General features: G+C 32.5%; 2 protein-coding genes across 2 annotated transcripts; one reads left to right on the forward strand and one right to left on the reverse strand.

Moving 5' to 3' along the window:
• Window positions 1–4,038: 4,038 nt before the first annotated feature.
• LOC133321275 (alpha-N-acetylgalactosaminidase) lies at window positions 4,039–8,196 on the forward strand. The gene is made up of 9 exons (XM_061530372.1): window positions 4,039–4,199; window positions 5,220–5,397; window positions 5,458–5,727; window positions 5,796–5,957; window positions 6,249–6,388; window positions 7,317–7,389; window positions 7,452–7,604; window positions 7,670–7,745; window positions 8,150–8,196. Exons 1-9 carry the CDS (start codon window positions 4,039–4,041, stop codon window positions 8,194–8,196), a joined length of 1,260 nt encoding a protein of 419 aa, XP_061386356.1.
• A 2,982-nt stretch (window positions 8,197–11,178) lies between these two features.
• LOC133321262 (hydroxymethylglutaryl-CoA synthase 1) lies at window positions 11,179–12,564 on the reverse strand. The gene has a single exon (XM_061530357.1). The coding sequence runs from the start codon at window positions 12,562–12,564 to the stop codon at window positions 11,179–11,181; it is 1,386 nt and encodes a 461-aa protein (XP_061386341.1).
• Between the last annotated feature and the right edge of the window lie 372 nt (window positions 12,565–12,936).

Here is a 12,936-nt window from a genome sequence, read left to right on the forward strand (position 1 = left end):
AAGCCCCCATTATGCAACATGTCATTGCAAGTGTCCCACATGTGTAGCTCTCAATTAAAGTGCGGCGGCGACATGAAAACGCCGATGGCCCATTTATGTTCTTCCATCATCAAATAATAATTTATCAATATCAGCACTTATAATATTTATATTTACAAATGAAAATGAGAGCAAAACCTTTCATTTTTTTTTTTTTGCAGTAATATGGGCAATGTCATAAAAGTGGAAAAATTCCAATGTAAGAAAGGGTAATGTGGTGTGGGAATGATATAGATTTTGTGGAAGTGCAAAAAATGGGAAGAAACTTTGTATAATAAGTTTTATATGATATTAAATTCAATTCTTATTCCATTCGTATACGTCTAGTAAATCCCAGTAATAGATTCAGTGGTTTTATTTGACGTCAATCTAAACGTAATTTAAGGTAAAATCACGTTTAGGCTATGTCTTCTAAATTACGATACAAATCCTAGTTGATTAGTCTAGTAAAATTTTAGAAAGATGACAATCAGCTGTTATTTTCATATTAGCTTTTCAGATGCTGCCGTATTATTTTTCAACTGCATTTACATTAGAATCCATGAGAATTTATTCAACTGGATTTAGTAAATGTTAAAGTGATATTAGGCTACGTTTAGACTACTAAATCCACCCGATCTCAAATGTCAATTTCATTTCGTAAATGTAACGTTAATCCTGTTCACAAATCCAGTGAATTATATTTCACGTGTACGCAATGGAATTGACATTTGAGACCGAGTGGATTTCGTAAATCTAAATTTAATGTATTTTGAAGAGTGAAGCGATTGTAGTAGAACTAATGCATTTTTTGATGCAAAATCAGAGATGTATTTGAAAATATCTCGATGTAACACAGGATTTCGAGCAAATCGATATTATTAGTGGTGACATTTTGTGTGGTAAATCGAATTAGCAATTAAATAATAATGAATATTACCGACACAAAAGCTATAGTCTAAACGCATATTAAGGCTGGTAAGCAACAGTCAACATATTTGACTTATAGCGCTTTTATACTAGCTTAAATTACATTAATTTATACGATTTTAAATCGATTCGATTAACGAAATCCAGAAACCTTTAATCTAAGTGATAATCAGCTGATTTTTGTTTGTATACATTGAAAATTATTAATTTGCGCAGAAGAAATTTATTTAAGATTCATGTGATGAACATTTGCAAATTGTTGTTCATTAAAAAACTGTGTCGTATCATAATTTCGATCGTTATTCAAATAAAATTCTGCCGCAAGATGGGTTAACTTTCATTATGAGGATTTATTTGACATATAAACAAGGGAATCGACCAATGCCTATAAATAAGGTCGTCCAGGGAGACCAGCTGGAAATCAGCTGCCTCTCACGTTTGCTGTCAAAATCCATTATTGTGAGTAGACTTACATTATGAAAACGTAAACAAAGACCAAATTTTTGACATTAGACTTGAGAAAACACAGCTGACTTTCGCTAGGTGGTTGACATTATTAATAAATCTTGGAATTGACCATGGCACAATGAATAGGTAGTCCAGCGCAGCTGATGTCTTGATTAACTTTCAAAGTTTCTACTTGAATTCGATGTGCAGTGTTGTCAACCAGTTGAAATATTGTATGGAAAAATTTGACAGATAATCGAGACAAAAACAAAAGTTTTTGTTGGTATACATCACCTTATTATTGCATCATGGAATTGACCATTTAAATCAACTGCGTTAATGAAATCTGGTAAAATATAAACGTACTATTACTCAGAATACGTTTACACTGGATTTCGTTAATTCGGTGGGTTTAAATTGTCCATTCCTTTAAATATATGCCAAATAAATCTTCATAAAGTAGGTTAAACCAGTAAAATATTCTAATGTAAATGCCGTTTAAGATTTTCCTATTATGTCTTTTATGAAAGTTTTTCAAAAAAATAAAATAATAAATAAATAACATCCAGTTCGAACCAAACATCAGTCAAAATCATTAGAATCTCATTCATGAAATGTAACAAATATTCTCTCAAATTTTTCCTTTGCTTATTTCGTATTCAAACAATTTGCAATCTTGGGGTCATTGAATATTATCTCAAGATATTGTTGTTGTTATTATTATTGTTATTACTTTGTATGTCGTTGTGTGTAAAATGACAAAAATATGTACTCAATTTATTTCTTATCAATCATCTTTCTTGTAGTTCTTGTTGATCAAGTCCAAGTCAAGCTTCGTTCGATAATTGTGGGCTTGCTTCACAATTGATATGTCTCAGTTAGTCTTGAACTATACGTTCGATAGCAATGTGCGGCATTCGGAATTAATGGAATAGCCGCCGGACGGTAGTCGTTGTCTTTACTTATCCAAAGATTAAAAAATTCAAAAAAAAGAAACAAACAAAAAATTACAAAAAAATCCGGTGTCATCAATTTTAAACGGTACATTTAAATTAATTAATATATCAATACAAGCACAAGAAGTGTAATAAGGTGGCACTAAGCAAGAGACACACAGAAAGAAAGGGAAAGAGAGATAGAAAGTGTAAAGAAAGTACCTTAACTAGATGTTTGATTTTGTTAAGTGAGAATATTCTTGAGATTGTTTTCTTATCATTCGAAGTTCTCCAAAAAAGTCTCCTTTTCAATTGGGTGTTCTACTCGAATGAGAAAGCGCATGTGTGTGAGTGCGCCGATGTATTTTTGAGTGATAAAATATTTGCAAATCAATTTTAAAGTAAACAAACAAAATACAAGAACACATTTAAACTTTAAAGTGTCATACTACTTATGTATGCACGTCTGAACTGATAACCAACAATCAACAATTGGAGGTAACATCCCCCTCCTGGTGTCATATTATCTTCTTCATTATGTTACATACTTACACTGATGGTCAAAACTGAAGCAACTGAAATTCGGCGGAGCTCTTAAGTCGATATTTTTTTATTTTGTTCGCATTTTTTAGAAGTACAGGCTAAAGGGGAAACACATAAGACGACTTCAAGATTGGCATGTTAAGTTGGCTTATTTTATTGTAAAAGGATAAAGGAGAACGGCTTACAAATTCAAGTTTGACTCTGATATCATACAAAGCCAACATAACATGCCAAGCCTGAATTCTCATATGTGTTTCCTCCTTAAAGTTCTACGACATTTTCGTCCTTGAATTTTAAAGCGTTGACATTTTGATACTTTTAGGAGAAGTGATGAATTTTTTGGAACAAAATCAGAGTTGCATTTGTCGTTTTCATTCAGGATTGCGAGCAAAATGAGATATTGAATAAATTTAATTTTTTATGGTAAAAATCTAGATAAATTCAGTTCGATATTGCAATTAGAGATAATTCGAATTATCACGATAAAAGCTATAATCTAAAAGTTCATATACCTTCAGTCTGTGTGAAGCCACCATTTGTGGAATTTGACAGTCCAAACCGATAGTGTTCTTACCTCTAAATTGTCTTTTGACTGAACATACCTCATATAAAATATACCCAACATTATGATCTTCTTCATCTATCCGACAACTCGGAAATGTTTTAAATTTGATTTTTGGTACGAATATAATAGTACGTTTACATTGTCCCGGATTTCGCTAACCCAGTGGGTTTAAATTGCCAGTTCCATTGTATATATATCAAATAAATCCTCATAAAGTAGATTAACCCGGTAAAAAGTTCTAATGTAAATGCCGTTTAAGGCTATTAATACTCTTTTCCGCTTCAGTTGCTTTAGTTTTGGCCACCTGTGTGTTTTGACAACAAAATATCTACTCCACCACTACCTATAGTTGGAGATCATTAGGGGGTGTTGTCTATCAGTGTGAGAGTGATAACATAACACAACTGGGAATCCTCTCCCCCATATACTGTATGTTGCATACGTTTTTTTTTTGAAAAACAAACGAAGTCTTATAAAATACGGCTGTTTTCAACAACAATCAAACATTAAGTACTCAGTGTCTTACTGGGTTGTATCTCTGAACGCTAAGAATAACGGGTTTTCGGTTATTTTTTTTTTAGAAAAAAAATCCTGGAAGAAATGTATAAAACTATTTTAAAATTCCTCGTACTGAGTGTTGCCATACAGGCATCGTTGGCTTTGGAAAATGGTTTGGCTCGTACACCGCCCATGGGTTGGATGCATTGGGAACGTTATCGCTGTATTACCGATTGTAATAAATATCCTGACGAGTGTATAAGGTAAATATGAAACAAAAAATAAATAAATCAAAAGTGAAAAATGTGACATGAAAATGTGTACAAATGTGTAAAAAATTATACGATTGTGTTTCGAAATCGGAAAAGCTCTTAAAGGACATACACACACGAGGATTCAAGGCATGAATCTTTATGTTGTATTGTATTGAATTCGAATTTGTAACGAAATTTCAGAGTCCAATTCAATTTGGGCGCCATTCCAATTTATTCGTTTACATTTAACAATGTCAACTTAAAACATTATGCCTGAAATCCTCGTATGTGTCTTCCCTTTTAATAATCTAGTTCTGATATTTTTTACTAGCTATCCACATTTTATTATTCGACAAATCTTTTAAAACTATGTGATTTTGAAACAACGACAATTCATTTCCTTGCTTTGAAGAGAAACAGGAAGAATTGAAAAATTATATTATTTTTAATCGAGATTAACCTTGTTAGGTTTTTAATTACGGAAAACAAATCTTATTTGTTTGCATTGAGAATATTATTACGTATCAGGTGATGTTTGTTTACAAAACAAAATATAGGCATAGAATTAAATGATGCTAAATTGGATCGTCGATTTATTCTGAATCCCTTAAAAAATATCCTACATACGTTTTCATAATGGAAGTCTATTCACAATGATGAATTTTGACAGCAATTGTGAGAGGCACCTGATATCCAGCTGGTCTCCGTGGATGACCTTGATAAATTCCTATTAGGATTTTGAGAATACTGGTCAGCTGCGTGGTATTAGAAATTTGTATGTATACGTAAACAAATATCAGGTGACTAGCTTTATATCATTTTAATACAAGCATAAACATCTACGATTTAGAGGGCATAATACGTTTACATTTGGTACAGTGATTTAAAAAGTTTTAATTTAATTGCCGTATTAAACGTGACTTAAAACATTCAGTATAGATATAATTTTTTATATATTAAAAAAATAATAATAACTCAATACATTCACAAAATATTTTATTTAATAATTTTATTTTATTATTTCATTAGTGAAAACTTATTTAAACGCACCACTGACTTGCTGGTCGATGAAGGATATTTGGCTGCCGGCTATGAATATGTTATCATTGATGATTGTTGGTTGGAAAAGGAACGTGATAATGTCACCAATCGATTAGTTGAAGATCGTAAACGGTTTCCAAGTGGTCTCAATGCATTGGCGGATTATGTGAGTTATATTAATAACAAACACAGAAACTACAGATAAAAATAATTATCGTTTTTCCAGATCCATCAAAGAGGTGTAAAGTTCGGTTTATATCAAGATTATGGTACAAATACCTGTGCCGGCTATCCTGGTGTTATCAACAACATGGCCTTGGATGCTCAAACATTTGCCGAATGGGATGTTGATTATGTTAAATTAGATGGCTGCTATGCGGATATTAATCAAATGGATGAAGGTTATCCGGAATTTGGTCGTTTGTTAAATCGCACAGGACGTCCAATGGTGTATTCATGCAGTTGGCCAGTATATCAGGAATATGAGGGAAAATTGGTATGTTGTAGTAAAATAATAAATGCTTTTAAATACGGTTCTTATGGTTTTGTTTTTGTTATATTTAGCCCAACTATGAAGCTTTGAAGCAACATTGTAATTTATGGCGTAATTGGAATGATATTGATGACTCATTTGAATCGGTTGCACAAATTATGGATTATTTCTCCAAGAATCAAGATAGAATTCAACCACATGCTGGACCAGGACATTGGAATGATCCTGATATGGTAAGTTTAAAGAAATGATAGGAGATTTTATGCACGGGCAGGCATAAAGCGAGTACACACTACCAGTTTAAACTGCCAGATTTCTTGCCGCTTACTGATTGACCAACAAACAGCCATATTTTAGCTTGATGTATCAAAAAAAGCAAAACTCGTACCAAACTGTCACTCAAATCTGGTAGTGTGTACACCGCTTGCTGCTATTTATTTCGTAAGCGTTAAAAGTCGAGGTGTTTATTCTGTTTCGAAATTAATTGTTTTACCCTTTTAATGAATTTGTTTTGTTTTTTTCAGCTTATCCTTGGCAATTATGGTCTATCGTACGATCAAAGTAAATTACAAATGGCGGTGTGGTCTATTTTGGCGGCTCCTTTAATTATGTCAAATGATTTGTCAGCTGTTCGTCCAGAAATTAAGGAAATTTTACAAAACAAGTAAGTTACGAGTATTGAATGCATTTGCAATTAGTTTAAGCTTTTTATAAGAATTTAAAATCCATTTAACCTATAATTAAGCTTTCTTAAAAAATTATTGATTAGTCTTAAGCAGGACACAAATTTTACTTGTTTGACCATGTGACCGTTCATGTCCGTTATTTACGAACGTATTCATAGTTGACAATCCAAACAGATAGTGAGTTAACCATGGCACAATAAATAGGTAGTCCATTTAGCGCAGCTGATGACTGGATTAACTGTCAAAGTGCGTAATTTCTACTTGAGTTCGATGTGCAATGTTGCCAACCATGTTAAATATTATAAGGAAATTTGACAGATGGTCGAGTCAAAAACAAAGGTTTTTGTTTTCATACATCACCTTATTATTGCATCATGGAGCTAACCTAAGGTGGCCATATTCCTTCTTTTTAGAGGACAATTATCTGGTTTTATTGCCTGACCTCTATAAATGTCCGTCTGTCATCTATTTCAATGAACGTCATCTCTATTTGTTAAACCTTGGTCAATATTTATTTTAGAATATTTAAACACATATTTTTTGTCAAGTCGTTGCAGTACTTGTACTGTTCAGGCTCTTACTCTTAAAAAATAAAAAATATATATATTTTTTTGTATTGATAAATTTTATGACTACATGACTGTTACATTGAAAATTTTTAGATTGAGTATCGTGACACTATTGGTGGGTTTCAGAACCTATACAAATCTAAAAATAGAAATTTTGTTGAATTGTTTTCAATTTTTTCCTGATGTCATTTTTTATTTTTCTAAGTATGGTCGCCTTAGCTAACCACTTAATTCTCTTTTGACTGAACATACCCCATATAAAATATCACAACATATAAAAATGTAAACAAATCAATGGTTAAAATAAATAATTAAAAATATTTATATTTCTTATTAGGCACGTCATTGCTGTCGATCAAGATCCTTTGGGTATTCAAGGTAGACGAATTTCAATCAAAAACAAAATTGAGGTAAGGAATTTGAAGCGTACACGAAAATGTATTTTGAAATAATGTTAACTTCCACTTTATAGGTATGGTCAAGACCGATTACACCCGTAATTTTGAATGGTGAATATTCATATGCTGTGGCATTTGTTAGTCGTCGTGCCGATGGTGCTCCCTATACAATTAAATTTAAACTTTCCGAATTGAATTTGACAAATCCTCGTGGTTATTCAGTTACAGTAAGTGCATTTTGAAATGCTGAACATTTTTAGATTTTTAATTATTTTTTTAAATACCTTTTTAGGATCTTTACGACAATAACAGATATTTAGGATTCGTGAAACCATCGACCGTTTTTGAAACACGTATTAATCCCAATGGTGAGTATTGAATATAATAATTTTATTTCAGAAATAATTAGGCTAAAGCTGGTTTTTGATGAATTCCCATTGTTATTTAATTTGTCATTTCCTGTCAAATAAATAACGATTGCCGTCAACAGTCAATTACTTTAGTGGTCGTGGTTAACGGTATGTTATACGAGCCCTCATTGACATATGTACTCTCATTTTTTGCTGTGCTGTCACATAGCCTTTACAGACGCGATCTTCGTGCATGTCATTAATCTGCTTGCTCACTTTTTAAGTCGACCTTAATGCACAAAACCATCAGTCATATATCAAATTAGATAATATAATTTTATTTTCGACCTTTACCCTTATTTAATTATATACTATCGACTTCACTTAAAATAATTTTCTAATCTAATTTTTTTCTATTTTAGGTGTTATGTTCTATAAGTTTACGGCTTTGCAAAGTGGTAGAAAATAATTGACGTCTTACGTTAATTATTAAATACATACATACATCCAAAGAAGAATAAACAATCCAAAAACAAATATATATAGAATTTATAATAAGTACATAGATTTGTTGAATAAATGCCAATAAAATGTATATTTTTTCATTTGAAATTTGATTTTTGATTGATAGCAAGGTCATTGCAAAAGTGTTTTGTTTTTTGGATTTTCTGTAATCTAATAACAAACCAATAACCAAAATTATGGTATTGTGTGTATATAAGTATGTTTTGAACGTGTCTATCATGGTATTATTGTTTACAAATTAATTACGAATTTTATTTTCATTATATTTTGTGGTTGCTTGTGTAAGTTTAGTTCACTGTAATATTGAACAAAAAAGCGAGTAAAATGAATATTGAAAATAATAAAAAACGTTTCCATAGTTTTCATCGATTCACAAATCGAATGGATTGCAAGGCATATTCTAAACGGGCTCGTACCAAATTCTCTGGATTTAAAATGTCAATTCCATAGGGTATACCATGGCAATAATAAGGTGATGTATCACAACAACAACCTTTGTTTTTGTCTCGATTATCTGTCAAAAATTTCCATATAATATTTCAAATGGTTGGCAACACTGCACAACGAATTCAAGTAAAAATTACCCACTTTGACAGTTAATCAAGACATCAGCTGCGCTAAATGGACTACCTATTCATTGTGCCATGGGTATACCCATGGCACAATGTCAAAGTGGTAAATTTTACTTGAATTCGATGTGCAATGCTGCCAAATTTTTGAAATATTATATGGAAAAATAGGTATACCATGGCACAATAAATAGGTAGTCCATTTAGCGCACGAATTTTTTAATATATGTTCCACGAAAATCTAGCCTTAAAGTAGGGTTAGATTTACGAAATGTACTTTATTTTAAATGTCATGCCATAGCGAATACATCAAATAAAGAGCGATGACGTTTTTGTCTCGATCATATGTGAAAATTTTCTTTATAATATTTCACATGGTTGGCAACATTGCACATCGAAGCTAGGTAGAAATTACACACTTTGACAGTTAATCCAGACATCAGCTGCGCTAAATGGACTACCTATTCATTGTGCCATGGGTATACCCATGGCACAATGTCAAAGTGGTAAATTTTACCTATTCATTGTGGCATGGGGTATACCATGGCACAATAAATAGGTAGTCCATTTAGCGCAGCTGATGTCTCGATTAACTGTGAACGTGTGTAATTTCTACTTGGCTTCGATGTGCAATGTTGCCAACCATGTGAAATATTATAAAGAAAAATTTCACATATGATCGAGACAAAAACGTCATCGCTCTTTATTTGATGTATTCGCTATGGCATGACATTTAAAATAAAGTACATTTCGTAAATCTAACCCTACTTTAAGGCTAGATTTTCGTGGAACATATATTAAAAAATTCGTCATTTTTTAAAAATAAACCCATATTCGGTCTTTAATCATGATCAAATATTATAGGTAAACCCGCTTGATGGTTGACATTTATCAATGCGACAATGTGGCAACAAAAGACTTATTGGTAACTGATCAAAACTGATGTTTGTCGATAATGACGTTCCGCCGTTATCAATCACTAAATTTAAAGTGTTGCCATCTCAATTGACTAAATGATGCTAAATTTTGAATGGTGTACACATTTTAATTTTTTAATAAATTTTGCCCAGATTCTGTTTGTAGTGTGACATTTTGAACTGATGATCGTGTATACTCTCTTTCAGCTTTTTTCTGGAAAACCTTTCTCTTACCCGAACGAACCTGTAAAACATGTTTAAATTGAAGAGAACATCTTTTAAACCGTCCCATTAATTGATTTTGGCCGATTATCATTGACTAGTATAGCAATTTTCATTCCAATGCTATTTTTATTAATTTAAAATATTTTTTTTTGGGCAAAACGAAATATACATTAGAACTTTTTACCGGGTTAACCTACTTTATGAGGATTTATTTGGTATATATTGAAAGGAATTGACAATTGAAACCCACTGGGTTAACGAAATCCGGTTAAATGTAAACGTACTAGAAGCCTTATTCAATGTAATATTATGTTCACATTGTACTAGATTTTGTTAAGCTAGTGGTGTACAGTTGTCAATTCGATTGATACAAAGTTCTAATGTCAATGTCATGTAATAGAATTTAGAAGGATCCATATGATCTGAAACAATATAAGATATCATGGAAACTTTAAACTGTACCACCACATAAATAAAATACAATTTCCATACATTTTCCTTGAGTAAAATAAAAATTTTATTTTTTTATAAATTAAACAAAAAAATTGTAGTAATCATTATACAATATATATAATTTTAAAAATTAATAACCTAATGTCGATGACAAGTTTTTCATATTGTTGAACTTAGTTTTGTAGATGCAAAGATATAAATGGGGGGAAGAGAAAAAAAACTGGGAAATAGCGTTACAATAATATTTTTGAATAGTTTTAAGCTAAAAAATAAATAATTTATTAAATTTTTTATCTGATAGTGTTAAAGATTTAGTTAAGCCAGAACACAATTGTTGGCTTTTGAATAAACCACTATTAGTTTATTTGAAATAAACCATTATCTTCAGCACCATCATCATTATTGTCAAGTACTAGTTGTTTTGCTGGCTTGTATTGTTGTTGTTAAGAAAAGTAATTGAAAATAAATACATAGCTATATATGTAATATAAAATTGTATAGAAATCAACAAAATTTAAACTAATTTAAAGTTAATTTTTTTCCGATGTATTTTTTTATATCAATTATTGTTTTTTTCTTTCGTATAAAACTTTTAAAGTTTTATGATTTGTTGTGTGTGTTTGTTGTTGTTTTTTTTCCATTCCATATTAATTATTATTATTAACTAGATTAAATTTAATTGTAGTTAAGTAAAGCTAAAGTAGCTGGAGCTTTCTGTTCTGCTTCAAAATGTTCTCCTCTTTCACACGCACACACACTATTTCAGTGCACACCATTTGAAATGGTTGGTGTACGTTCATAGGTGCGCCGATGCATTTCATCAACACTCTTGAGGTAGTAGGTGCCCGGGAACAAGGCACTAATGCTGCCTGTGGGCGTATAGGGTGCGGCATGATTGTTCTTTTCGCGAATCTCCATCAGTTCCGAGAACACTTCGGGCGCCACTTTCTCCCGGGAATTCAGCAAAGGCAAAACATAGTTCAGTTTCTCACTGAATTTCTGGAAGACATCCGCATTTGAGGTCACTTTGATGGAGTACATAGATGCAGCCAAGCCGGATCCGTATGAAAATACAGCAATTCGCTTGCCAACTAAATTTTCAGGCTTCTCACTGACCAGCAGTGATACCAAACCTGAATAGACCGAGGGAGTGTACATATTGCCGACTTGATTGGCCAACAGCAGTGATTTTTTCGTCTTCTCCTCAAAGACATTGGCAAATTGTGTCATGAATGCCTTTTCCACATCACGATCGAAATAGGTTGTGGCCAGTGTGTGGTTATTGAATTTTTCCAAAGCGGGATATTTTTGGGCGCGTTTTGTTTCATCGGCGGTAAGCAAAAAGTCATTGAATACCAAGCGAGCCACAGATTTTTGTACTAATTTGCAGAATGGGGTGTGGAAGAGAATGGCATCGAAGTTGTCCAAGCCCTCCTTTTCGTTTTGGGGATTGAGTTTTTCGAATTTCTTACGATACAACTGATAGCAGGTATCCAAAGCAGACAAGTAACATTGAATAGATAATTTGCCATCGACTGTTGGGTATTCTGAACTCAAATCTGGCTTATAGAAATCGTAGGCATGTTCCATGTGTGTTGCTCTAAGGCCTCTTTCGAAAACCAAAGGTGCATTTGGTCCCACCAGCATGGCAATGGCGCCGGCGCCACCTGTTGGACGTGCAGCACCCTTGGCGTACACCGCAATATCCGCACAAACTGCCAAGGCCAAACGGCCATCCCAGCTAGATGATTCTACCCAATTGATGGCATTGAAGAGAGCAGCAGTACCACCATAACAGGCATTTGTGGTATCAATACCTTCCATATCGGTATTACCACTATCGGCAAACAGTTGCATCAGTACGGATTTAACTGATTTCGATTTGTCGACAATTGTTTCGGTACCAACTTCTAGACGGCCAATATCGGCGGCTTTAATATTATGTCTTTCCATAAGGCGGGTTACAACAGTCAGGCACAGGGAATTGACATCTTCACGATCCGAACAGAAGCCCATTTTCGATTGGCCCAAACCAATGGTATATTTACCGGCGGAGGCACCATCGAATTGTTCCAATTCGGTTTGATCGACATACTGTGAGGGGAATAAGACCTCAATGGCTAAAATACCAACATTTTCGGGCCACATTTTATTATTGTGTGTTTATTTATTTACAGCGTTGAAGAGGTAAGAAAGAAAAAATATAACTGAAAATAAAGAGAGAAAAATATAATCAATTAGTATTGTTATTGAATTTGAATAACTTAAAAATTTAAATATATATAAAATAATTGCATTATTATTTTTAACGATTTGGATCAAATAAAAAATTTATCAACACTTCATGTTTTTGTGCGTTTATTTTTCAGTTGAACATGTAATATGTTTGAATGTGCTTTGTGTAAACATAGTTTTCCAGATGATAATATAAAATCTAAAATTGGCAAGTGTATTTTTTGTTAGAAATACATATATTATGTATATTTAAAGTAATGCTAATTATCTGCTATTTTTGAATTT

This window comes from Musca vetustissima, unplaced genomic scaffold (assembly GCF_032173495.1).
Source record: "Musca vetustissima isolate MV318-11 ecotype Yass unplaced genomic scaffold, APGP_CSIRO_Mvet_v1 utg3339, whole genome shotgun sequence".
Taxonomy (NCBI): domain Eukaryota; kingdom Metazoa; phylum Arthropoda; class Insecta; order Diptera; family Muscidae; genus Musca; species Musca vetustissima.